We start from the raw sequence: 26,256 nt of genomic DNA, 5'->3' as shown, positions 1-26,256 counted from the left end.
ATTCTTCGTGCGCCCACCGCCGAGACGTCATGGAGGCTCGGCCTCCTCTCCCACTCCACACCTCGATGGGTGCCGTGATTCGCGTCGAGGGATGCCTCCGCCGCCGCCACCTCCTCCGACGAGCATGGCCCCTCAAATGCGGAGCGCAGCGGAGACAAGCACGGCGCGGGCATTGGCGGGAGTCGACGACGGAACCGCGGCGGCGTGTGGTAGCCCGAGGAGGCGCACGACGGGAGCAGCGGCGCGCGATCGCAATTTGGCTGGGTTTGACGTACTCGGGACGGACAAGGCGGCGGCAGCGTTGAATCCTAACTTCTTCCCCGGCGGCATGGGCGTGGGCGTGCCCAAAATAGCTCGCCTTCGACGACTTCCGCGGCCACGTCGCAGTCCGCCACGCCGCTGCTAGCCATGGCGGAAGCAGGGTCTCACACGTGTCAGACGGGGAAGCCTCTACACTTCAGGCAGCCTCAAGAGCTGCACCGTGCTGGTGAGATGAACGACACTGACATCTATGTCTCAATGCACACTCCCATCACGTTTGATACCATGTGTTTGTTGATATCTCTAAGTCTCGTCTCTGTTTGATGTTCTCCACTAATCCCACACAAATCTTGGCGTGCCTCCAGGCTCCGGCCATGCGGCTTTGATTGGCGCAGGTGCTAGATGGAGGCAAGCTACTGGCCGGCATCCCCGATTAGTCGCTCCTCTCCATATATCTCGCTTGCTGGTTAGAAGCGCAATTCGGAGGAGGTATTGGAACTCAGAAACCTGTTGAAAGAGGTCTCATGTAGACTATATTTTCCTAAACATTGCTGAAGAAATGATTTGTTGGCACTTCCATTTTTCACCATGTTCAGATTTTGGGAGTGCTCCGGGACTTGTCGTTCCATCTCCAGATGTGGGGCGCCCCATCCTGCACTCTGCACCATGGTTATGTTTGGTATCTGTTTGAAGAAATGGACATAGCTGAAAACCCATAATTAAGCTGGCTTATAGCTGAAATGGTGGATTATTCACAAACTATCTACATTGTTGCCTGCTAAAGTGGAAAGGGGTGTTCTTTATTCATCTTCGTCTGTGTAATCAATTTGAACTAAAACCACGACTAGAATTTAGGAACGGATGAAGTATTTCTCAAGTTGCAATGCTTTCTTTTTCAACTGTGCAGACGTCAGATTTTGGTTTTAATGCTAGGCAATTCGTAGTAACTCGGTTCTCTTGCCTAGCTTATATCAAGCCTCGTTTTCTGATTTGTAAGTTCAGATTCAGCTTTCAAGAGTTCAGGAAAGAAAATAACAAAGAAAAATATTTGTAGTTGTCCTGAATTCTCATATATTCTTTGTACAGTCTGATGACTCTTTCAACTCGGCATCTTTGTTATTGCTAACTCGAACTAAATTACATTAGAATTACTATTCCTTCTCAATGCAGTGCTCTCTTGGAGTTATTTCTCTTTCCTGCTATGTTCTTTATTCAGGACTTACGAGTTGCTTCTACTTATTGTTGACAAACGAAGCTGAGGTAGATGGACTCAAGGTACGCAGTCTACTAGACTAGCACTGTTGTTGTTGGTCAGGATTCTCTCAATATTCTGTTTGTCCAGCATTTTGCACAAATAGATGCTATCAGATAACCAAGCACTTCCATATCGTATTTAACGGTTTACACTACTCTTGTGTTGTAAAACTTCATTCAAATAGAAAAACAAAGGGCAAATGAACTACGCAGTAGAAAAGAAATGCTCTCAAGAAGCACAAGCAAATTAAAAAAAGAAGACCAGAAGAGACTGAAGTAAAAATACATCAATTTCCGGACTTTCTGAGAAGGTTAGGTCTTACATATGTTGCTTGTTAAGCCATTTTCACCAATATTCCATGTTGTTTTTCAATTGAGCATGATGCATGTGCAAATCAAATGCTTCTTTTGATTTAAATTTTCAGACTACATTGATATAGAGAAACTATAAAAGACATTCTAATTGTATGTTCTACCATTTGCTCATGTGACATTGTCATCTCCATGTAACCGGGCGGTGCCAATGCCACCACCTAGATAAGTTTAGCATGTGTCGCCGTGTGCTAAACTTCTACAGTTTACTGAACCAAAGGACATTGTCACCTCATTATCATTATTTAAGTACCTCGTCAAGACACTGCCACTAACTACCGTTGCAGGTGATGGGTGATATAGCTAAGTTCGAAGCATTGCTGATGTAGGTTATCGGAGTGTGGGTAGGGGAGAGTTGGCTACAAAGCCGAGGAAGCTCGCTTGAGTGTGGAACAAGAAGTGTTGGGTGATCTGTGTTGTGTTTAGGAAAGATGGCAAGTTGAAGTTGTAGAATCTGGATGTAGGTTGAACGGGAGGTGTAGGACGTCACCACGGTTGTATCAGAGAGATGCAACAAGAAACATGTATTGATTCATTGTATTGTTGAAAATCGTTACTAAGAGGAGATATCCATTGCAAGAAATTTATTCTCAGTATTTTTTTCTTTAAAATATTTTTGATTCCGTTAACGCACGGACAACTTACTAGCTATTCATACAATTTTCAACTGGTAGTCTCCGCCGGCATTGTTCATCTAGAAAAAATACACATCATTCGTAATATTTTGAGCTAGAAGTCTCCGTCAAATTAATCTGCTGCGCCCGTGCCTGCTGACACCGTGTGACCAGCATCTATTTCAAGAAGGCTGGCACCACAGATGTTTACCCCTTGGAGCGATCGAAATGCCAGCATGCCACCACCAGCCATATGCTGCTTGTCTTGTTGTGCCAGGTTTTTTTTGGGTCCTCCACACAGTGAGGCATGAATGACAATATTACAGGGAAAGCAATTCGCCGATTGTTAACTCTCCCGGCTTTTTGGCTGTGACGGCGATTGGTGAAACTGTGAACATGACCGACTGTGTGACGCTACGTTACCGAACAACTCTCCTGGCATGTACTGTAGTACTATACTACGAAGAGCTCGCTGTCCGGAGAAGTTCCTTTTTTCCGGTCCCGGTCGGCTCCAGCGATGCCATCACCAGTTGGAGTACCTGGACTTCAACTTGTAAAGGTTCTCTTCTCCGGTGAAATTTGAATTCCACCATCTTACACAAGCCCACAAAAGTGGAACGTCCCCGGATCCCCGTGTTGCCCATGCAAACCATCCACGTCCACGGCGGTCACGTCGTCACGAGGAGAACGGCCGATCGAGCACATGAATGCGGTGAGGCGAGAGGGGAAATGCACGCGTACAAGGGAGCAAAGCGAGCGGAGCAGAGGGAACCGTGGGTGCACGTCCGTGGGCGCAATCTGCAACCCGCAACGCAATGCGGTGGACGAAAAGGAGAGGACCCGTGTCGTACGTGCGAGAACGCACAAATCTTACAACCGGCGGGCCAAAACGGGGAGAGGCGTCGTTCCAGGTTTAGGCCGTCTCCGGAAACCGCTTGCGTCCGCCCGACGGTTCTGGCTTTTTTGGTTTCCCCCTCTACGCCGTTCTTTCTTCCCCCGGTCCACGCGGGTCCCGGAACCGCGACGCGCGGCGGAGACATAGGGGGCGGGCGCGCTGGGCCGTCCCGTCGCGTCGCGTTTGCGGGGTGGGTGGGGAAGCGGAACCCGTGCACTGGTTGCGGTCGCTCGGGTTCGTTCGGCGTGAGTCTGGATTTTTTTGCGTGGGGGGCCTCGGGAGAGCCAGGAATTGCAGGACGATGTTCCCGAGGAGAAAAAACGTCGACGGACCCCGGGAGGGACTGCAATATTGAAAATGCAACCAACCAACCAGCCCCTCGAGAAAGCAAACTAGAAACGCGCTTCTGGTTATTGCTTGCCGAAGAGAGCTTCTTCTTTTGCACATTAGCCGCTCTAGTTTGAATTGAACCGAGTAATCATTGATGTGCTTGGTTTGATAAGAGCCGGATCGATCACATTGAATATATCTCTTTCGTGCTAGTTTAGTAGTTTAAAAAGTTGAGGCATATGCTTCTTTTATCTTTTGGAGTAGATAAATTGAGAGGTCGAGACTGCTGTTTTGAATAGATGCACGTATTATTATTCCCCAATCGATGATTCATCTTTAAAGGTAAACAGTTGGTTGGTTTGATATGCATGCACCGTGTGCAAACACCACTGTGGAGCATGGACTTTAATAGTCAAGTGCACACCTAACACCGTTCTTATAGTAACAAGCGATCATGTTGTGACTAGTAGGTGGTCCACTTTTTCATTTTTGAAGTATATCCCATGGTGTTAATGACACAATAATCTTAACATTGGCGAAGGTGTTTTTGACGAAACAAAAAAAAACTAGGTTGTGCTTGAGTTGTTTCTAGGTTTTCTGACATGAGAGCTCTTATAACAAGCGATACTAGAAATTATAAATAGATGGATGTATGGTCGAGGGATGATGATAAATCAAGACATAACTAGACTTTCATTTTGTATGTACTTACGTTCCTTCACGAAGACGATAAGTGAAAGATATGTATAAACCATTAGCCTATATCGAAATACTCCCTGTCTCATATTAAGTGACTCAAATTTGTCCAAATATGAATACATCTATTCCAAAAAAAATGTTTAGATACATGTAATATGTCATCACTTAATATGCGACCGAGGGAGTACATTGGATAGTAAATACGTGGTGCTTCATATTCGAAGTTTGTTTTTGCTATGTACTGAGCATCTTCCACGCACACGGGCGAAGAAGAGTTAAGTGTGAAAATTAAAATAGGCATGATCTTCAGATCATGTACCAAGTATATATGTATGTAAAACTACATGAAAATTTGATGAAAATACCATATATAGACAAATTAAAATTATTTTTAAGATACAGGAAATGTATTGTCAATTTAAGGAAAGAAAAACACCCTCCAAAATCCAAATAAAGCCACCGCTGAGGACCATTTTGCCATTGCGCAAGAAACCAAGGGCGGCACGAGGACAGCTCATGGTTTCTGCGGAGGCGCACCCAGATCGGATCCCCATTTTCTTTCCCCTCGTCCAAGCCTCGGCCTCTTTATAAGACCTACCCGCTATCATCCCCTCACCTCCAAAGCCGCCTCTCCTGCCAACCCCAAATCTCCCTTTGCAACTCTCGAATCTCCCCCCCAAGCATCGACCATGTCGGCCTACTGCGGCAAGTACAAGGGTATGATCCGTCTCCCTCCTCCTCGTTGTTCCCGTTAATTGTGATTTGATGATCTTGCCAGCGTGCAGATCTGTTAGGTGTTTGCTGTTTGGTATGCTTAGATCTAGTTATGCTCGCAAATCCGCATGCTATTTTTTTCACATGATTTGTTAGATCCGCACTTTTTGGTTCGATCCGTACACCCTGTGCGTCCCTGGTGGTTAATATTTGCTTGGTTTAGCGGTTAGATTGTTTTCGAATGGGTTTTGAACACGAACAATTAGATCGGGTGTTTAGGAAACACGAATTGCATCAGATCATGCATTGCGTGCTGATAATTGCGTTGAATATACAGTACTACTTCTGTTGGCAGTAGTGATCGCTGATTAGTACTTTTAGTCAAGTTGTCGTATCAGTATATCGCGTCCCTGCATCTATATGTATATATATTTCTGGATTTGCCGTAGTTATATTCTGGCTTTCAGTTATTTTAGGTTGATACTAGATATGTGCAGTACTTTGTGCTCTTGCTAAGCCATATAGTCTGGATTTGTTGTAGTTCTATTCTGGCTTTTAGTAATTGAAGGTTCAAACTAGATATGTCCAAAGCCTTGTGCTCTTGCTAAGCAGTATGGTCTCTCTGGTGATATTATTCTATTGTAGTTTACCTGCACACGAAGTTTGCCAGTTTGGAAAATAATTATATTTTCGTAAATCAAATTGTGACAATGAAGCATGTGCTTGGCTGTGTTGGTTACACAAGTTTTCTGTTGATATTTAAATTATGAGCTCTATGTACCAGATGATACGAATAATTATTTTAGTTCATTGTTTTCTGAGTAATAGTCATCTTGGTTATCCTGCAGATGAGCTCATCAAGAACGCTGCCTACATTGGCACCCCTGGCAAGGGTATCCTCGCTGCTGACGAGTCCACCGGCACCATTGGCAAGCGCTTTGCCAGCATCAACGTTGAGAACGTCGAGGACAACCGCCGTGCTCTCCGTGAGCTCCTCTTCTGCACCCCTGGTGCCCTCCAGTACATCAGCGGTGTGATCCTCTTTGAGGAGACCCTGTACCAGAGCACCAAGGCTGGCAAGCCCTTCGTTGATGTCCTCAAGGAGAACAATGTCCTCCCTGGGATCAAGGTTGACAAGGGTACCATTGAGATTGCTGGAACTGACAAGGAGACCACCACCCAGGGCCATGATGACCTTGGCAAGCGCTGTGCCAAGTACTACGAGGCTGGTGCCCGCTTTGCCAAGTGGCGTGCAGTCCTCAAGATTGGCCCCAATGAGCCATCACAGCTTTCCATTGACCTGAATGCTCAGGGTCTGGCTCGTTATGCCATCATCTGCCAGGAGAACGGTCTGGTGCCCATTGTTGAGCCTGAGATCCTTGTTGATGGACCTCATGACATTGATCGTTGTGCTCATGTGACGGAGGTGGTCCTTGCTGCCTGCTACAAGGCACTCAATGAGCACCATGTCCTCCTCGAGGGTACCCTTCTGAAGCCTAACATGGTCACCCCTGGTTCTGACTCCAAGAAGGTGGCTCCTGAGGTCATTGCTGAGTACACTGTTCGCACTCTCCAGAGGACCGTCCCGCCCGCCGTTCCTGCCATCGTCTTCCTTTCTGGAGGACAGAGTGAGGAGGAGGCGACCCTGAACCTGAACGCCATGAACAAGCTCCAGACAAAGAAGCCGTGGTTCCTGTCCTTCTCCTTTGGGCGTGCCCTCCAGCAGAGCACCCTCAAGGCCTGGGCTGGCAAGGAGGAGAACATCGAGAAGGCCAGGCAGGCCTTCCTGGTGAGGTGCAAGTCCAACTCTGAGGCCACTCTCGGCACATACAAGGGTGATGCTACTCTTGCTGAGGGCGCTTCTGAGAGCCTTCACGTCAAGGACTACAAGTACTGATCTGCCTTCTGGTGCTGATCCGTCTGGCCTTCTGCCTATGAGTATTGTTTGGTTTTCAGAGTCCTATCTTCGGATATCGAACCTCTTTTTAATAATATGCAACTTGCAACTTTCATGTTACCCTAGTAGGTTTTTGGTGCTGAATCCCCTGTAATTCAGGTGCTGCGTATGGTAAATTGGAGCAGCAGGTTTTTGTTCTACCGTCCTGTAATTTTGCTGCTTTATGCTACAATGGTGAAACCTTTTATATGCTGAGTAGATGTGTGTTCAGTAAGCTTTTGCTCTTTTTAGCTTGTGTTTTGCGGTGAATCAACGATCGACTAGTTAGTTCATCCCGTTAAATTCCCTCTGCTGATGCATAAACGATTGATTAGTGTTGATCAGTTATTCGCGAAAATGTGTTTATCAAGTCGGGTCAGGTTGTGGAAGAGCCCATGTACGGACTGAAGTAGAGTGGATCTAACACCTGACAGGCTGACACGCATCTGCGTAAATTATTCGGTAAGCGTCCTCCGGCCTCTGGACAATGCCGCGGTCAGAAGTTTAACTTCTGGATGGTCGTGAGCAATCTGGCAGATTACGAGCCCGAAGCGGAAGGATTCTCTTTCTCGATCTTCTGGCTTCTGGTGCACTGCATGACCCAGATGTGGATTCACGTGTCAACCGATGGATCATAATAATTGGGTGTATTTTTTTCTAGAATACATAATTGGGTGTATTTCAATCTGTGATGATGTCAATTCTTGAACTGGAACCACGAAAACTGTATATTGACATGATGACAATTGCCAGAGCCTGCAAGTTGTTGCATATGGTAACTCCGTCCCAAAAGAAGTAGGAAGGCAACCATCTTGTGTTGCCCATGGCAACATATTCATGGAGGCTTCAGAATCAGAACCGCACATATTGGCTATTGCTGCAGCAAAGTACTACCAAATGCCTGTTCTTCTTTAATAACTTGGCAATTTGCCATGGCAGAGATGCCAAACAGGTGGTAAAAACCTTTATCGGTGATCCATCAACATCTTTTTCTGTACAATTATTATTACCACAATGATGCGATTACGCAAAGCCACTGTAACAAATAATGGTGCTTCGCAACGGACGGCTTCGGCTTCACTTGCCAGACTCGATCCCCCGAGGATGGTCGGCTTGACTGCCGGGGAACCCTTGTACAACGCTCTCCCCTCTTTTTAGAGGGGCTTCGTTAGACTAGGTAGTCGTAGTAGACTAGCAGGACATTGTCGGGGATGATCAGAGGCAGGCTGTCGATGAAGCTGTGGAAGTGCCTCACGTTCTCCTTCTCCAGGGTCACTGTGTCGATCACGTCGTCGTCACCGGTGAGCACCCAGAGGTCCCTGGATCGGACCCTCTTCAGGCTTCCGCGGCAGAAAGGGCATGACTGAGATCTTGTATACCTGTAACCCATGATGCACATTAGAGTTGATGCTTGATGGCACTTGCGGCAGAAGGAAAAGAACACAGAAGACAGTTATTTGATGCTCAATGCAAAACTTTAGATGGTGGATTTTCATGCTAAAATGGAAGCCAGTACAATGATTGCCGATTTTCAGTAACTATCAGTAATAACCATAACCCAGTTACCAAAGGTATGTACGGCTCGTGTCAAAGAAAAAAGGTATCTACTGCTAAAATGGCAATAAGCTAATCTGGTTGCCCAGATGAAGAAGAAAACTACATCTAGACTGAAGCAACATTGGAGAATCTATTAACTGCCACCAAAATTCTACTAGTGAAGTAGCCGGTTTATTATCATTATAACGTCAAGTTTGAGATAAGCTTAATCTATGAGATGCAGGATGACTTGCAGATGACACTTGCCTTCGTACATAAGAAAGATCTGCCAGCTAAGGAATGATCATTAGGATTAGAATACCAGATGTAAATGAGCTGCACGCGCCCTTCCGCTTATCTCTTCAAATTGGTTTTGTTATTTGGCAATTGCCACTAATAATGCAGTACTGCTTTTTATTTATGGCTGCATCTCTCCAAGTTGTCTCATTTCCATACCACTGATGAAATATAATCAATTGTTTTTAGTATGACAAAGTGCAGGGCTGTTAACAGTGGCATGAAGTAGCATAATTTGTCCATTAAATTCTGACAAATGTAGTAAACAGAATGCATCCCTTGAACATGGCACATGATAATGTTGCAATTGTTGGATTGTATGAAACTCCTCCTAATTGACAAATAGAAGGCTGATAAGAAATGCTGCAAGTTGTAGGCAACCAACTATTTGGTATTGACAAATCAAAACAATCTTAGCAGGATGCAGTGTTGCAAACTAAAGCATATCACAGAATCAGCAATGACAGAAATGTAAGATTTCGATCTCTGGAGAGAATGTAGCTTAAGTTGGACTAAATGGAGTTTGGAGAGCAAGAAAATGCAGAACTGCGTGGGTCAAGAGTCAGGATTTTTGGGTTGTTGAACTACTCTCTTCCAACACCTACCAACATTGAATTGAGTAGGAGTAGCTCACAAATAGCACCATGGTTGAAAAAAGCACTGAACAATAAATCCTTTGCGCAGTACAAATGCATTGTTAGAACCCGTGATTTCAAATCCGGTTGCTGCTTGAATGATTCCCCACATCGTATCCCTTAAAATAATTAACCTTGCCTTGGAGTTAGTCAAGCCACTAGCAATTTTTTAAGCTAGCATGCGACATGGGACCTAATAATTGATAATATCCTGGCTCAGGCATAATCCTACTAGTTAAATCAAATGGACCTCAAACGGATAAGCAAGGGCAACCAGGAGCAATTACCAATCTCGGTAACAGTTGATGCACATGGCGTGGTTGCAGTTGGGAAGGACCATCTTGGTGCAAGTCTCCAGGCAAATGCCGCACTCATCTTCTCTCTCGGCATCCTTATCATCGGCGTAAAGCTTCCGGCCACCAGCGTCGGCTCCCCCCTTGCCCCACCCTTTCTCCTTGCAGTCTTTCTCCATGACGTTTCCCTCAAGTTGTTGCAAGAATGGATATATGATAGCTGCATTACATTTCCCCAAAATTACATGGTGTCAGTGCCAAGACAACCTAAAAACTGAAGAACCTCCTAACTAGTGCTATGTGCTATCTATTCATACCATAGAATTCTTTAAGGCTTGCTCGCCTTTCAATTGTGGATATAGATGCGTCCTCATCAACATAGACCTGCAGTTGAGGCAAAGGCCAGGTAAACATTATTATCAAGGAACCAAAAAATATCTGGAAATTAGGCCCAGCTTGCTCATAAATTTCAGAAGCTGAAACAACATAGTATAATGCAATACCTTGTACACAAGAACCTCAAGAAGGCCTAGATAGCTAGGGAGGGTGTATGAAAGGGAGCAGCTGCAGTCCATCCACTGGATAAGGTTGAGGATGATTGGAGCCATGGAGCTGTAGGACAGCCTCATCTGCACACAGGTGCCCCCGTAGGCCCTGTGTATAGCATGCGCCCTGAAACAAAAACAACCATCGATTCATCACTACATGGCTACAGGCATCGATTTAATACCCCACAAATTCCAGCAAACATGTCAAACTAAACCCAAAATAATCAGAGATGAAAGGGTTATCCTCCCCCTTTCTACCTCTTATCCTGAAAAATCAAGTACTAAAAAGACAGCATCAAGAAGAATAGAAAGGATGAGGGGAGAAGGGGGAGAAGGTACGCATACAGGGTGTTGGCATGGTGGATATCGGCTTCAAGGGCCTTGAGAGAGCCCCTGAGGGAGAGAGGCCTACCACCATGAAACATGGCTGTTCTTCAGGAATCAAAACCAGCCTATGCTTCCCTTCCCCCGCTATGCTGAAACCAAACTTGAGCAAGGAGGAGAGGGGCTCAAAGAAGCAACAAGCAAGCAAGAAGAAGGCAACCAAGAAAGGAGAAGCAAGCTGCTCAGGTTTGGGTTTGAGGGAAAGTAGCTTTGGGGAAACTGTGAGAGGGGGCTTTTGTCCTGTGGCCTTGGTCCCCATGGTTTTATAACAAGAGAGCAGGGGATGTCTGCGCAATTTGCAATTGCTTTGCTTTTTGTTTTGTTTTTCCTTTGGTTGCTTAAGAGTTGAGAGGAAGATAAAAAAGCTTGGGAATATAGAAAGGGAGAGGAAAAGGCTACACAAATAAGGAAAGGAAGAAAATACTTGGGGGCATTCTGGAGCAGCATGAGACTAATCTATTTATTCCTATTCCTGTCTAAAACTCTGTTAATTTTCTAGACAGAATGTTTTTTGAAAAAAAAACTTACCCCTGCTGATTCTTGTGTTGAACTCTGAAAATTAACTATTGAATAGAAATATATCAATATATTCTCTTGTATAAAATAGACTGAAATATCAAAATGTGGAGAATAAATTAGTTGGGAAATAAAAAGAGGAGTAGTAGATAGATAGATTGATGATGGATGGTGATAATGAGGCCTGGCTGGAGGGCGCAGATGACAGGGTCTTGGTGGGGAGGTGGCTGCCTGGCCCTATCCACTACCAGCCCGCCGGGACCCACCCCATTTCAAGTGGGGCCCGCCTTCAATGTCAGCATGATTCACCGAGTCCACGGAGAGAGGTGTACATTATGTTACACTTGCAAATTATTAGTGCCTACTGGATACGCAATCGTATTAGCAGATTTCCTTCTCGGATTTCAACTCGAGAGAATCGTTTAAAAGGATACCAGTACATATTCTGATAAGCATCTCTAAATATTGTTGATGCTAGGATTAATGACTCAACTTATCAAAGGTACTAGTACTAGTTAAGCAAGGATCTGCTGTATCGTGTCAAAAAAAAAGACGGATCTGCCGTATCTCCCCAGCATCAGAGGTCAAAATTATGATGGTTTGTCAGCCTAAATGCATAAAGCAGGCACAGTACAGAAGATATTTGTTCTAGCTGCATACCGGCAGTATTATTTCCTGCCGCCGGCCATGGGACCGGTCAGTCAGCTGTGAGACCAGGGCATTTCCCCTGCCAGCCTCATCGTGTCATCCTACTTTATGACTTTATATCCTTTCAGATTCCATTTACCCCCTAGATCTCTGGCTCCTGTCCTCCCAAGATATTCATATGCATATGTCCCAAAAGGCGCAATTGTTCCGAGTAAAATTTGATGGAAAATATACTAAGCTGGGTGCTTGGCGCTTGGTCGTTGCTTCAGCGGTTCAGCCCCAGCCGCCGTCCCGTGACCGTGACTTGGATTCCAAGGAAGAAGAAAAGAAAATACTTTGGGTGAGGCAAGCTATGATCTCACATATTGATCCTATATGATAGTTTATATTTCTAGCGCCGATCGCCGTTGGAAGACCGTACAGAGAGAAAAGGGCTCTTTCCCCCCTTGATTTTATTCTTCTCTAATCAATATTGTAACATGATAATTCGCAAAACAAAACTTGTAATATGACGTGCTTAGGAGGAAACAGCTCGCAGCTGTACGTCTTTTGGTCGTCGTGGACAGTGGACTACAAGTATTCCATTCCATTTCATGGACGGTTCTTCTTAGGCTCGACCGACCTCACGCTGCAGAGTCCGGACATGCAAGCGGCACCGAAAGGGGTCTGGAGCATTCGTCTCTCGAAACTTTTTATTCTTCTTTTCCCGAAAGGTTGAGAACAGCTATGGTGATCAGATCATGAGAGTGCTCCATTGATTACCAATCAGACAACCAATCAGGGTTCTTAATTCTGTGGTGTTGTTTACTATATAGTGTTGTCACGTACGGCCACGGGAGACCGAGGATAAGGACGTTGATGAAATGATCCTTCCAATCGCGAACCACACGTTTTTTGCGGATACTCGGATCACGACCCCCCCAAATTAATGTCAGACCCGGCCCGGGGAGGAACAGCCAAAGCACACGCCGTCCGTCCCGCTAGGCTCGAAACTTCGGAATTGCTGGTTGCAGCAACCGGAACCGAACCAACAGATTACGCGGCGGCGCGCGCGGCGATAAGGATCCTCTGGAGGCCTCTCTCGCGTCAGGCTCAAGCCACGCGCCTCTGTTGTTCCGGACTCATCGCTGACTGGGCTAAGAGCTCCTCCGGGTCAACTTGGCCTTCAGACAGCGTGGCTCGGAGCTCGCAGTTACTGCCCCCGCCCCCACATGAGTGTGTGCGAGTGAGAGAGTCCACGCTTTCTCTAGATTAGCATGGGCATTGGCACACGGCCTCTCGTTTTCCTTCTTGTGCTCTCGTGTTCTGGCGTCTGTGGTTGTGTCCTAGTGTGTCTGTGTGTGGACTGCGATCAACTTATTATTGGTCGCTCTCGCAATTGACATATGCTGAGCATTTTTTTTTCCTTTTCGGATGGATGTTGATGGTGTTTAGTGGATGTGGTAGGAGGAAGCAATGGTGGGTGAGGTCGGCGACTCGGCGATCGAGCTCCGTGGCCGCCGCTAAGACGTGACACGTACGCCGTCGTGCTCCTTGTTAATTTGCCTCTTCTTTTGACTTAGCACTATACGAGCTCCTCTTCTTTCACGGCGGGATGACGCTAAACAAGTGCTCGTTCCATCGCTGCTGGGGCGAGGCGACAAAGTCAATGGCAGAAACGGACGTCCCAACCAAAAGGCAGAGCTTCACCTAATCCTCCTCGATCCCTACGCCTACAAGGCACCTTTTGCAACTTAAACAATTAGGCTGCTCATAGTGGAAGTAATTTTGATAGTAACATAAAATGCCAACTAGACATTTTGGTGACATGACATGGTATTAAATGAAAAAAGAAAGAGAGGTGTTAACTAAATATGTTACCATAACATCACACAAATCAAAACAAGATAAGTCTACAACTTAATAAATGAAACAATGCATGACACCACATATATGTTACTACCCACTGTGGAGATGGTAACTTAGACTAGTAACATACATGTTACTACTCTATGTTACTTCCCACTGTGACGACCAGCCTTGCTGCTAGAAGAGACTGAATATATATCGCGTTGCTGCAAGAATCTCATTGTTTGAATGTTGACAAATTCGCTGTGCGCTCGGACCAGGCGGATTCTTCATCATTATGTCTCTCTTCCGCTTGCCTTCGACTATTATGCGCTAATCGCATGGACCATCGTCGTCCATCGCTAGCTAAGAAGCTTGCTTAACACAGTATCTGATTTAAGGAATTTTCCGGGACCGTGGAAAACCGGCCGGCGGGGCGGCTTAATTCGAATGGACGATGGATTAGGTTAGGTGAAACGTTTACCATCGATCATGAGCAGTCCTATGCCTCGTATTAGCGCATCTCATTCTCTTGCCTTGCTGAATGAATGAATAAATAAATAACCGGTCTGGTTTGGGAGATTTATGTGCATCTCAACCAGATTCTTGCCTGTGCTGTGTGCTCCAGTATTTGTACGCCAGTGGTACGTGTGAGTTGGCTGTCTGTACTGCTCCAACACGTCTTCCGTACGGAACAATTTGCTGCGAGTTGTCACAAGCCATCGATCAATCACAGACGCGACGCCTGTCTGAACAAGAATACTGTACACATCTCGTACTGCTATCTCGTCGGGAGTAAATCATCATCATCATCCCAGTGCTTGACAAGTTGTAAAGGGGAAAACGTACGTGAAAAAGCTCCACTGTACTTTCAGTCTCGGAGCTGTGCTGTGCTCGATCACAGTGGCACCACTAAGCTTGAGGACTGCGCACCGCATCGCACTAGGCCTAAAGGCACGGGCGGCCTCGGATGAAATGATCAGAAGACTCATCTTTGCCAGCATCAACTTGCACGCGCGCGGAGGCAAAGGGAAATGGCCGGGCCGGCGCCGGAGCCCCTAGGCCGCAAAGCTTTGTTTGTTTGTTTGGAGCTTTGGAGCGGGCGCTAGCTAGCTAGAGTCCCGTGGCAAGAGGACAAATTTGACGGTGTTTACCACTACGCTAGAAATCCCTTTTCTTCTCCTACCACGATTAAACAACACGCTCACGGGAACCCGGCCTAGCTAGTCTGATTACGTCTAATCGGTCTATGCTGCTGACCGTTCGTTCCATACGGCCGGGTCTGGACATAGCTTGATTCTTGCGTTTGGTCGATGGATCCTAAAAGGTTGTTCAACAAAGGCGGGTAGCGAAATAATATCTCTACGAGTCCTGTCTTTGCTTCGTCCCATTTTTTTCTTTCTTTCTCCGGTGCCGCTTAGTCATTGGTAGTGCTATCGATTACCGGTAACACCACCATGAATGGACGGGCTTTTGATTTTTGGAGGCGACCTCTGGTGACTCGTGATGCTGATAAGCCCATGCCCTGAACACTGACCGCACGGCGGCGTCCACACCGTGACGTCGATCGTTACCATTATACATGGCTACACAATGCCGCGAACGGATGGAGATCGCCGCCCGTATGATTGGGGTAGCTCCAGGATCGGTTGGATAGCCGTCGATATGTTCCCCGGCACGGTCGATCGGATGGGATCGGAATTCGTAGGACGTGACGTATCGGTGTCGCCGCCGCTTGCTTGCTGTCTTGGCCGTGTTGGGAAGCCATGGGCTTGTGCTTGCTCACGTGGCGGGGTCGCGTCCGGTACTTGTCTTGATCGTGTCGTTGCAACGGGATCATACGGCTGACAGGCGGGCCGTGGAATGGAACGGGATCGAGCAGTAACCTGAGCAACGTTTTGGTTTCGTTTCTTTTTTGAGGGAAGGACACGTTTTAGATTATTTTGGTTCGGGGAGCAAAAAGCGGTGGAGATGGGATTATCTATGGGCCTCGGCCCATGCAGCTAGGCCAGCCCAAGAGAGACAACATCAGGAGAGAGAGAGAGAGAGAGAGCTTTTCCTATGTTCTGAACTTCTGAACATCAGTATGACACATTTCAGAAGAGAACGAAAACGCGAGTCGTGTACCGCGACCAGACGCCTGACCACAATGGCAGCATCCATGTACTAAAACCTGGGTATATCCTCAGACAAAAAAAGAAAATAGAGTTACACGCCAAGAACAGTAACCCTCAAGGCCTCAACATGCCAAGCGTGCGGCCAGCTTCAGCCTTTCAGGTCTCGAATCCTCGACGCTGGCTACTGGGACCCTTCTCACACGGCCAAATAAAACGTGGCGCCTCCACGTATGGATGCATGTAGCGGTGGCATCAGGCATCGGCGTGAGATGCCAACGAGGAACATCCAGGCCTCAATTCCCAACGCGCCAGGTGAGCATCCAGGTGTTCTGTTGCAACTTAGTGCTAGTGTATGAGACTACAAATCAAGTGGGCTACGGACAAGACATAGATAGAGGAACTGAAACATTGTTGGTTTCTCCTCTCTCAAAATAGCTAGCGCTGAATCAGTCATCAAAAGATCGCCCGTGCTTCGCTGCTTCTTTGGCTTAACTTGATGGCGCATGCATGCCCGATATCTGAATATGAAGGCAGGTGACAGCCTGACAAGAAGGTTGCACGTACTCGGTGATCGGATCGGAAGAAGCAGACGGTTCGTTAGTCATACGCGCATTTGATCATCACAAGGTAGCAATTTGTATCACTCTACTAGTAAACCATTAACTCTTGTTGTCTGCTCTGTTTATTTTGGTTCCAGACTTCCAGTTCGAGTGTCCTTCAGTGGTTCCTGGACTGGACATGCACATACACATCTGATACATCGCAATGCTAGAGATGGTAGGAGTGAAGAAAGAGCAAGACGAGAGCCAGGATGATGACGAGGAGGTAGGCGCCAAGATGATCAGCAGGCAAGAGAAGATCACATCTCAGAAGGGGGAGGAGAAGAAGAAGAGGAAGATGGCTTCCGACCCACACAGGAAGCGTGCTTGTGTGGACTGCACGAAGAGATGCGCCCGAGTTCACGGCCGCTCTGCCTCCCCAGACCCGGAGAACGCTCGGCGCCCGGCCGCGATGCCGACGCTGCCGTCCTTCTTCAAGGTCATGATGGGCTACTTCTCCGAAACCATGGTACCAAACTGCAGTTTACTCAGTTCAGAACCAAATGTAGTATATACACATATTCTACTCTGACGCAGAGATTTCTCGGCGAGAATGAGTATGTAATCAGCTTGTATTTGAACGCATGCAGGTCATACCGCCGCCATTTGCGAAGACGATAAAGGACCTGAAGGGCTCCAATGTTTACCTGGAAGACGCCTTCGGGCTACGCTGGCGAGTGCGCGTGTGCTCGGACGACGGCTTACTGTCATTCGGGCACGGATGGAAGAACTTTGTGCTGGACCATGCCATCGGCGCCGGGGAGTTCCTGGTGTTCAGGCAGATCGCCAGGACGGTCTTCGCGGTCCAGATTTTCGCTAGATCGGCCTGCGAAAGACTGTACTTCTGCGAGAAGAACCAGAGGCAGAGCCGGAAGAGGAAAAAGGCCCGGGAGAAAACAGGTAAAGAAATGGTGAAAGTAAGTCAGGATAATGGGGATAGACGCAGTGGAAAGAAGCAGCGTAGTAGTTACAATCAGCAGGATGATCTGGGCACGGTAACTCTGTTAGATGCAGAGACAGAGACAGCAGCAGACTGTACAATTCTTCATAGCGGAGGAGGAACTGAAACTGAGGACCGTGGGGGCTCTAATTTTCCGACAAGTCCAGAACTGGCAACACCTCTGGCCACGATGGATATTAACGATGAGATCACGGATGACATATTTTTGACAGCTGACGTGTACGAATTCGAGACTGATTTTTGTGACCCAGAAGCATTTTCTGTTGAAGTGGGTTTGGAAGAGCACGTTGCCCATGGACATAATTCAGGTTTCAGTTGTGGTGCTGAGATGAGCTCACGGAATTGTGACTCTTCCGTGGGAGTTTGCCTGGAAAATAGAGAGATGGCTGATGTACCGGTAACAAGTACTGCTGGTAATGACCCGGTGCTTGGTATAGGCATGGACATAAACGAGTTATCAGTAATCAGAGGCGAGAAATCTTATTCTGAGATTGATGCAGAAATGCCTTCTAGTGAATGTGCAATCGACACTTGTAAGAGGTTTGGAGAAAATCTTCTGTTGCCTCCTGATGGCAATCAAATCCAAGTTCAACGAAAGGAAGGTCAGTAGGCATGTTTTCTTACGTCGATTGTTGAGCAGCACTCATGTTCAGGATTTTTTTTTTTCAGAAGGTTCTTCTGAGAAGCAAGATAGTAACCTGCAACTGCAAGAGTGCCCAGGACAGATTGCTGGAGAAGTTATACCTGCGAATCCGAAGCCTCGTGAACGTCCTGGGCGCAGGCAAAAAAATCATATGCAATCTGGTACTAGTAACACGTAGCACACATGTTTTTCGGCCAGTACTCCACTCCCATATTTAGCGTGTACATTTACAGATAGATAACTCAATTTCGATTTTCGTTGAATGAAGTGGCAGGCAATAATCCTGAAGACCTCAAAACTCGGAGACCGAAAGCAAGCGACAGGAAGTTCGTCGTCGCAGTGCCTCCACCAGACCAAACATGGCTGGTGAGTACTACTAGTTTCCTTTGCAACGCAAGTGCGGCCGATCAACTCGCCGAGATCTAAGCTCGAGACCGGCCATTATTCTCAGACCATACTTTCTTTTTCCTCTATTCATCGCAGGATCTCCCTTGCCGGCTGCCGGCCGTCGTCCCGAGAGCGAAGAAGCAGGGGAGGAAGGTTCTGGTGCTGGAGGACCCACGCGCCAGGCGATGGCCCGTGCTGTACCAGTGCACGCCGCGGTTCAGTGGCTTCATCGCCGGCTGGGTCGACGTCTGCAGGGAGAACGGCCTCCGTGAAGGCGACGCCTGCGAGCTCGAGCTCCGCGGTAACTCCGAACTCGAGCTCCGAGTGCGCCCGCCCGGTTCTAGCACTGGTCCGTAGCCACACGCTCGCTCTGTATTTGCCTTGCAAGATGGCACAGGAGTAAGAACTGAAGATCGATCCTGCGAGTTATAGGCTCAAGTGTAAATGTTCCTGCAATCCCGCAGTCCTGCAAGAAGAAACTAAACTGTGCGCGTGTATTTTTTTGTTCGGTGTTTTTTTTTTAAAAGCTTTCTAGTATGTGCGGTTTTTCTTGGTCGTGCGGCTCCACTGCAGCCCAGCGGATGGAACGCAGGCATGCAGCCCGCACCACATGTGGGCCGGGCCGGAAAAGCGAATCAATTCTACAACGGGTTGGGCCGATGTGCAGCGACATCCTACGAAACCTTGGAAGTAAATACAGCCCTCGTGACAGCATGACTAGCCTGCAAGCCCACAAGTCAAGACGATCAGGAGTTTTTTTCCGTTCTGAAACAGATTCTTATGTACACTGGATCCGAGCGGCAGATTGCATCATAATTACCGGGATATCTCAGCAGTAGTTAACATTATCACGGAAGAAAGTGGAGGTGACAAGTAGCTCGTCCCTGGCATTCTGGCAAGGAAAGCCGATGAGCTAGCGATCTCGAGCGAGATTTCATTCCCTCCGAGTGCCGCCGGCCGGGAAAAATTTTATGCCCATCTGATGCTCGCTTCGAGTCTAAAATTTCCTGTAAACTAAAGCTCTTGCCGGTGGTGGAATTTGAGTAGGCGAGCGTGCATGGATTCTGCACGTGGGGCGGTTCCGCCGGCCTTCTCACCGACTAGAGTATTATCACAGGGTATAACGAAGAAGAATTGTAACCTGGAAGAGATCCTTACGTATCGTCAAACTGAAGTATCATAACCCTTGTTTTCCTGATCTAGTAGTCTAGGAGCACAACCAAAAATTTCAGAACTCTGTTAGCTAATCAAAGAGAGAATTCAGTACCTGCTTTGTATTACCTGCATTTTCAGTTCAGAATTCCAGCTGATCATTGATTCCTTCTCGTATACGGTGATTCTGCTGCCAATTTTCATGTTCAAAGGGCTTAATTAGCCCCCACAGGTTCAGTTAGCTTTGTGAGTTCTAGGTTTCTGCCGCTTCAGTTACAGATAGTTTTGCGTTCTTGGTTGACAGAGTAGATCGAGAGCTGCTAGCTAGGGTTGTCGGTTTTGGTGTCTGGACCGGCACTTCACAAAAGGAATTTTGCAGACAACAGATGCGAAGGCATCTAACAGCAGTCCAGCACTGCAGAGAAAAACATCCAGATTCCGTCTCCTCCTGATGCCCCTCTTTTTAAGACGACGTCTCCTTGTGATGTATCCGGGAAGAGATGTCCCCGGAATCTGCAATCGACACGAGAGGCTGCTGCTAGCGACGGCTGGAAGAAACACGCAGGTGGCTTCATCTTTCTGTCACGAGCATGTATACTGCACTGCACTCGGACATATACCATATAGTCCTATCTATTCTCTGCACACCAAGCTGGCCTGGCTTCAGTTCAGGCAGATGCCAGTGGGCTTCCTGTCTGCTGCGGTGAATCGATCGGAATGGCTCATCCATGCCTGGTGCGTGCAGTTTACGACTTCACGCTCTCTAGGAGAGAATAACGGAATAACGCCTATAGGAGCATATGTTCCATTTCTCACTCTGGCCCACAAATGCCTGCCCCCCTAGGGCAACATCCTAGGAGTGGGTAGTCAACATAAATGGAATGGCAGGGAGTGCCCAATTCTGATCAAGGATATGTAATCAAGCTACCATAAACTCTTCCATGTTTGAATGAAAAAGTTTCGCCACTTCTATTTCTTTTTAGAGATTTTTTTTCATATCTCAACTTGTCAAAAAAAATCGTTTTTCGTCTCTTAACAAAATTTCATGCTTCGTCCTTCAACTTTCGAAACAGGACACATTTTTGTCCCTATCCCAACCCAAAGCGTTAGTCTCCTGCCGGTCGACAATGGTGGGATAGCTAGAAAACCATCCACGGTGGCGGATTTGGGGAAAACTGTGTCAAGTGAACAAAAATCATGTTAACTTGGTTGTAGGTTTTACAACCGTCGCATTTCATTTTGAAACACGAGACATGACTAATGCTTATTTTTTCCAAGAAAAAATCGGAAAAAACTTAAGCATGAAGTATATGAATACTCTGTGCTGCAGTTGGCCCACGAGGCACTGATCGATTCTTGTGGTGACCACATGGAGCTAGCTAGGTAGCCGGCGCCCGGCGAGGTGAGTGACTGTGCTGTCCCTCCCCTCCGTTCGTGCTCTTGGCTGGATAGCCTTTGCAGCCGCTGCGAGAGTGGTCTCACCATGCACGATCCATCGTGAGCTTTGTTAGGTAAGCGCAAATCAAACTTTCTCGAAATGTCAAGACTTGACTCGTTTTCGACATGCCAGTAACAGTAGCCCCTCGCAGGATTTTTGTTTTTTACAGTATCATAGTCAAAAGAGCGTGGAGAGTGAGAGACGTTACAGGAGCAACATGTCACACGGAGGGGAAATAATTCTGCGTCGAGGAGAAGATGAAGCTGCTGCTGCTGCGTTGCGTTGCGTTGGGTTTTCAACGGGAATTAATGGGGCCTTGTCACACGGAGGGGAAATAAAGCGCAAAGCCGCAAAGCTTTAGGACTGGACCGATGGATTGCAGGACATTGCAACGGCAAGTCTTTTCCACGTAGAGTCCCCACGATCTGTCGGTTTTAATCTGTCATGGGGCGAGCTGAGGGCCGGCAGCGATGGCATGCATGAGCTTGACAGCGAAGCCTATTTAAGCTAGATTTTCAGCTGAAAGAATAGTCAGGTAGGTAGGTAAGTAAGTACGGCCGTGTAGCCAGCCAACGCCTGTGTGTGTGTGCGCGCGCGCTATTTACTTAAATCATGTCAACTCAACACGACCGGATCGAGTAGCCAATGTCAGGAAGTGCTGGCTAGATTGCTTTTTTTACGAGATAATGCGCAAATCAGGAAAGCGATCCAATGGAGTTGCTTTGCACCTAACCATTATTTTCTAGTAGTAACCACAGCAGTTTCAGAATGTATGTGTTCTTCTCTTCTAATCAATGTTGTATATGTGCTAGAAGAAGTGCTTATGTTGGATATTTAATTCGCACGCCAAGAGTTGGATACTTCTTTTTACTGTAAATTGGGCAAGTGACAAACTGACAGTCACCGGCTAATTGCTGCTGGCTGCTGCATGCACCTGCGAGGTTTCGACGGAATCGTGCATTAGAAAATTCAAGGGCCACCCTGCCACAAAAGGGGGGAAAAAGAAAGCTGAAGAAGGAAACCATCTGAAACATTATCCTTTACTTCAATGCTTTGAAATAAGGCAGAAATGAGAATGGTATCCAAAAAATATTTCCAGAACAACATAAGTGAGGCCAGACTCATAACCATTTGACTGCTTTTTTTTTCTGCTAGTCTACTGGCTCCTTGCCCATTACTTGACCCTTGGATCAGAGAGACTTCAGAGACCCTACAAGCACCAGGGAGTCAAATGGGGGCAGGCAGGACCAATCTGGCAAATTCTCGAGAGGGATATATTTCTTTTCCTGGAGGTGAAGGATATATTTGTTTATGATTTCTCCTTTCAAATACTAAGCCCAACTTGTCTATCCCATTGTGAGTTCGTGACTACCCAAAAAAGGCTTCAAAGTGCTGCATAATATAAACAATCATCTCAGTGCCACTTCAAAAGGCATGGAGAAGGGATGCAACCCATGTGAAAGTGAGTGCACTAAGAATTAATGTATGCCTTTTCTTGCTGCTAAAATGCATCCACTGGTTGTGTATGCCTTCAAGATAAGACACGCACAAATTAATTTTCTCATATCCCTAACAATGCTTTTGCACAATGCCAAGGCCCAAGGACAATTGTAAAATTGGGGGCATTTTGCCTTTTCGAGCCCCACATATCAGGGGAGAGAAGTCAGATACTGTTGCCTTGTCATTAGTGTACCCTCGTTTGGCATATCTGAACAGAAATCTCCAATGATTAAGCTCCTCGTTGGCCTCACATTGTGGGCTAGGTTCCCTTGTGTCTACTACTAACATAGTAGCATCAAGTTCAAGTGGTAGTATTCTGTTGTGCGAAAAGGAAAAAGTGCTAGTATTCCAAACAGAGTCTTTTGAGTCACTACTCTACGAACGTTAAAGAAAAACAAGAGGAGCTGAAACTTTATCTTGTAGAAGCCAGACACTTGCTGCTAGCTAGTAGTAGTTCATTAGTTTTTACTGCTGCCTTTCAGTTACACTTTCACATGGGGGTCAACTCAACCGGTAAATGCAGAATCTGCTTCTCTGATCAGTGATCAGTGTAATAGTCACTCCTTGATGCGTCGATATGACAGCACAATAATTGCCACCGCAACCTTATCATTATATAACAGGTGGTCGTACGTTTAGATAGATTTCAGAAGCACTGGCTGCCGAGAAAAGCAGCCATGGAATGGAATGGCATGGGGTACTCCTTCAACTGAACACCTGTACCTCAGAAGGACGTCTCGCTCAGAGAGAGATTAGATAGTTAATGGCAGAATCTAATCATGCAACGAAACTCCCTCCTTAACTATTTGTTCCAAAGGAACAGCAAGTTTCACATGAGGTGGATCACACAAAACAACATGCAGATATATAGAAGGAGTAGCAATTCTTCTGCTGTGGCTACCAAGAAAAGAAAGCAGGCATGGAATGATGGAATGGACTACTCCTTCGACTCAACACATCGCACCTGTACATCAGAAGGACATCTCAAGTAGATAGTTAAATTTTTTTTGGCTTAAAGAATAAGAAGGCAGAATCTAATCATGCCACTAAATTCCCTCCTTAATTATTTGTTTAGCAGAGAAGAGACCAAGGGACATCAAGTTTCACATGAGGTGGATCACACAAAGAACACACGCCCCCCCTGCACCTGCAGCTAGCTACTCCAGCAAAGAAGAGAAGAGGATTGGATGCAGGTTGGGCAAGCAAGAAGAGAAGAGGAGATAGAGAGGAATCTACCGATCGAGCCCATTGGCCAGGAAGCAAAGGGGACGCGGGGGCGTAGGGCCGCCGCGGTGCGTGGCCTCTCCTCTCGCCGCTCCACTAATCTCAGCGCCCATAGGAGGGGCTAGCTCGATCCCCACTTAGTTAAGCCTCGCCATAACCTGTGGGAAGAAAGGCGGAGGAGGGCTTAAAGCCCCGGAGCTTTTCTGGCAATCGCACGATGTTTGACACGCACGCACGGGGCGGGCCGAGCGGCCTACCCCGAGCCAATGGCGTGGCCATGTACGTCCGTCCGTCCGTCCATCCATCCATCCAACGATAGCATACTAGCATTATTGCTTTGGAATTATAAGGGAATCCACCAACCGAGCAAGCGATGTAGTACTACAAGATGTTTACATATTTTAAGGTTTAACAATTTTGATTATTATTAGTTGTCAATAATATCTAGGTCATGTGCTAAAATTATGTCATAAAAAACTTTGCCAAAATACAAAATTAATTATGTAATTATTTTAGTACTGATCCAAATATTATTGACTTAATTGTTGATCAAAATCTTAAATTGTGTATGCATACTTGCACGTGCATTGGTACGGTATTCTTGTTATTTTGCACAAGTTACTTAAATCGTTTTGGATTTATGTTCGCAAAATTGGTGTTAAATAACAATTACCTTAAAACATATATCAATCTAGACAACTATAGTAAAAGATCGGGTTACACATATATATTATAGTGCATTTATTTCCTAACAATATAGTGAATAATCCCAATAAAATGAACCAACAACTCAAATCTCTATAAAACTAGTTAAACACACGTGTGTTGCTATGGAATAAAAGATATATATTGCATATATGAGTTGTTTCAAATTTTCATGTGCTCGGATTTTCCAATTTGTGCTAAATAAAATTTCTCTCAAAATATTTATTTAAGAGAATAATTATCTCAAAAGTATCTGTCACGCCCCGCGCCGGGCACGGGCCTCTATTTCCCGCCCAAAAGCCCCGCCTGAAAGCACGTAAAAAGCCTGAAATCGATTAAAACATTTAAAAAAAATTAGGTATATAAAACTATTTTTATCGTGAGATTTTTATTTACACCAAAAAGGCAAAAAAATCGGGCTTTACGAAACACAACCGTGGTATGCCCTTGTCTTGTCAAACAAACCAACTACAACAAAAAAAGATGGCGATACATATAGGTACAGGTTGGAAGGGTGTCAATCAATTGATTGCCTATCAAGATATGAGTTGTCTAGTTGGGATGAACTATGAAAAAACGGCCACAACTCAAATCTGTAGTAATTAAGGATGTGGTTATATTTCACGCGCCTGATTTGCCAGCCATTGCGCAAAAATGCTCCTACGACGCCCGCCTTTGCCTTTCCACGTCGCGCGGCGGGGGCTCCGGCACCACACCCAGCTTTTCTTCCTGCTCAGTGCAATTCGATCGGCTACAAGCTTGTCCTGTGTCTACCTGCGGCTGGCTACCGCGTGCCGCGGGGTTCGGGATCGACGCTCTGTCTCTTGTGCATTGGCGCCCCTGCCCGCGCGCATCGGATGCCAAAAGGCTAAGCCTTCCTACTACTACGTGTTTGTTCTCGAACGTTCTGCGCCGCACAGCACAACCCCGCCGGTGCTGCCTTTGAGTTTTTTTACCCATACGGGACGATGGATGGATCCAAGTTCCAAGTGGTGAAACCTGAAGGGAGCTCCTGTCTGGACTCTGGCGCGGCGCCCTTTTGGGGTTACCAAATGAAGCAGAGCTGATCAATCGACCTAGCGAGTTTCTGCCTGGCGCGACTACTGCGGGCGGCTGGCTAGCTAGCTTGGAGGTGGTGACCACGAGGATTCGACCGACAATTCCCAATTCCTTCTGCTGAGGGAATCCCCATTTCGTTTCATGTGACAAGACTGCCACCACCAGGGCACCCAGGGGGAGGAGGGTTGATGGGCACATCGGGGGGAAAAGGATGTGGGGGAATGGCACCGGTGCTTTGCTCAAAGGGGTAAACTTTGACCCAAATTTCAACTTTCGTTGCGTCAAATAGTACTAGCCAGCAGTAGGCTACGTGTATGGATCGAAGGATGCCTACGTACGTTGATGCAGATTTCGGCGGAAAAAGCATGGATCGAAGAGCTCTCACGACTCTATTTCGAAATGCAACTTGTTTTTCGATGTTGAAATTTATGCTCTGATCAATAATTATTAAGCTTGCTACAATATCAAGTCGATACTTCAACACAAAAATAAATCTAGACCTCTGCATGACAAGAAGCATGCGGCACAACCGTAGCAAACAAGAGGAAGATAAAATTATATGACAAAACCAATCGCTATGTTCTGAACACATCTCGGGCCACCCGCTCCATGTGAGAGCACACTTCCAAAACCGCTTACTTGTCCATTTGTCGTCGAAGCATAAACCAAGTACGGAGCCATCGTGTACATGAATACATAATCTGCATTTGAG

At 46.6% G+C, this 26,256-nt stretch overlaps 3 protein-coding genes and 1 long non-coding RNA gene across 6 annotated transcripts; 2 read left to right on the top strand and 2 right to left on the bottom strand.

The window, feature by feature from the left end:
* Positions 1-4,981: 4,981 nt before the first annotated feature.
* LOC100825584 (fructose-bisphosphate aldolase 1, cytoplasmic) lies at positions 4,982-7,310 on the top strand. Its single transcript, XM_003564823.4, has 2 exons — positions 4,982-5,142; positions 5,988-7,310. The coding sequence occupies exons 1-2, from the start codon at positions 5,115-5,117 to the stop codon at positions 7,034-7,036; spliced, it is 1,077 nt and encodes a 358-aa protein (XP_003564871.1). The 5' UTR covers positions 4,982-5,114; the 3' UTR covers positions 7,037-7,310.
* A 639-nt stretch (positions 7,311-7,949) lies between these two features.
* Positions 7,950-11,016, bottom strand: LOC100824973 (E3 ubiquitin-protein ligase AIRP2). Its single transcript, XM_003564821.4, has 5 exons — positions 10,730-11,016; positions 10,340-10,508; positions 10,154-10,220; positions 9,831-10,056; positions 7,950-8,454 (listed from the first exon to the last, which is right to left on the bottom strand). The coding sequence occupies exons 1-5, from the start codon at positions 10,807-10,809 to the stop codon at positions 8,244-8,246; spliced, it is 753 nt and encodes a 250-aa protein (XP_003564869.1). The 5' UTR covers positions 10,810-11,016; the 3' UTR covers positions 7,950-8,243.
* Positions 11,017-16,107: 5,091 nt separating this feature from the next.
* Positions 16,108-18,973, top strand: LOC104582923 (B3 domain-containing protein Os01g0905400). 3 transcript variants are annotated; one of them, XM_024458469.1, is made up of 7 exons: positions 16,128-16,188; positions 16,316-16,468; positions 16,574-16,944; positions 17,066-18,038; positions 18,106-18,240; positions 18,348-18,445; positions 18,563-18,973. In XM_024458469.1, exons 3-7 carry the CDS (start codon positions 16,642-16,644, stop codon positions 18,821-18,823), a joined length of 1,770 nt encoding a protein of 589 aa, XP_024314237.1. In that variant the 5' UTR covers positions 16,128-16,188; positions 16,316-16,468; positions 16,574-16,641; the 3' UTR covers positions 18,824-18,973. The 3 variants fall into 3 exon arrangements, with proteins under 3 accessions (XP_010232708.2, XP_024314237.1, XP_024314236.1); XM_024458468.1 differs by having other exon boundaries at positions 16,130-16,188; positions 16,312-16,468; XM_010234406.3 differs by having other exon boundaries at positions 16,108-16,468.
* Positions 18,974-22,765: 3,792 nt separating this feature from the next.
* LOC112270608 lies at positions 22,766-24,120 on the bottom strand. The gene is made up of 2 exons (XR_002962893.1): positions 23,793-24,120; positions 22,766-23,273 (listed from the first exon to the last, which is right to left on the bottom strand). It is a non-coding gene; the product is annotated as an uncharacterized LOC112270608 (long non-coding RNA).
* Positions 24,121-26,256: the final 2,136 nt, after the last annotated feature.

The sequence above is a fragment of the Brachypodium distachyon genome, chromosome 2 (assembly GCF_000005505.3).
Source record: "Brachypodium distachyon strain Bd21 chromosome 2, Brachypodium_distachyon_v3.0, whole genome shotgun sequence".
In the NCBI taxonomy this organism is placed as follows: Eukaryota; Viridiplantae; Streptophyta; class Magnoliopsida; order Poales; family Poaceae; genus Brachypodium; species Brachypodium distachyon.
The sequence above is the reverse complement of the archived record's forward strand: the minus strand, read 5'-3'. Positions and strand labels throughout refer to the sequence as shown.

Excerpts from the sequence above, each read along its gene's own strand:
- LOC100824973 (XM_003564821.4), bottom strand. The coding sequence starts at position 10,809 with ATGTTTCATGGTGGTAGGCCTCTCTCCCTCAGGGGCTCTCTCAAGGCC. Across the intron at positions 10,057-10,153 it reads AAGCCTTAAAGAATTCTATG|CTATCATATATCCATTCTTG; the intron begins GTATGAATAGAT and ends AATGTAATGCAG. Across the intron at positions 8,455-9,830 it reads ATCAACTGTTACCGAGATTG|GTATACAAGATCTCAGTCAT; the intron begins GTAATTGCTCCT and ends CATGGGTTACAG.
- LOC104582923 (XM_010234406.3), top strand. The coding sequence starts at position 16,642 with ATGCTAGAGATGGTAGGAGTGAAGAAAGAGCAAGACGAGAGCCAGGAT. Across the intron at positions 16,945-17,065 it reads GCTACTTCTCCGAAACCATG|GTCATACCGCCGCCATTTGC; the intron begins GTACCAAACTGC and ends GAACGCATGCAG. Across the intron at positions 18,446-18,562 it reads CACCAGACCAAACATGGCTG|GATCTCCCTTGCCGGCTGCC; the intron begins GTGAGTACTACT and ends TATTCATCGCAG.
- LOC100825584 (XM_003564823.4), top strand. The coding sequence starts at position 5,115 with ATGTCGGCCTACTGCGGCAAGTACAAGG. Across the intron at positions 5,143-5,987 it reads CTACTGCGGCAAGTACAAGG|ATGAGCTCATCAAGAACGCT; the intron begins GTATGATCCGTC and ends GTTATCCTGCAG.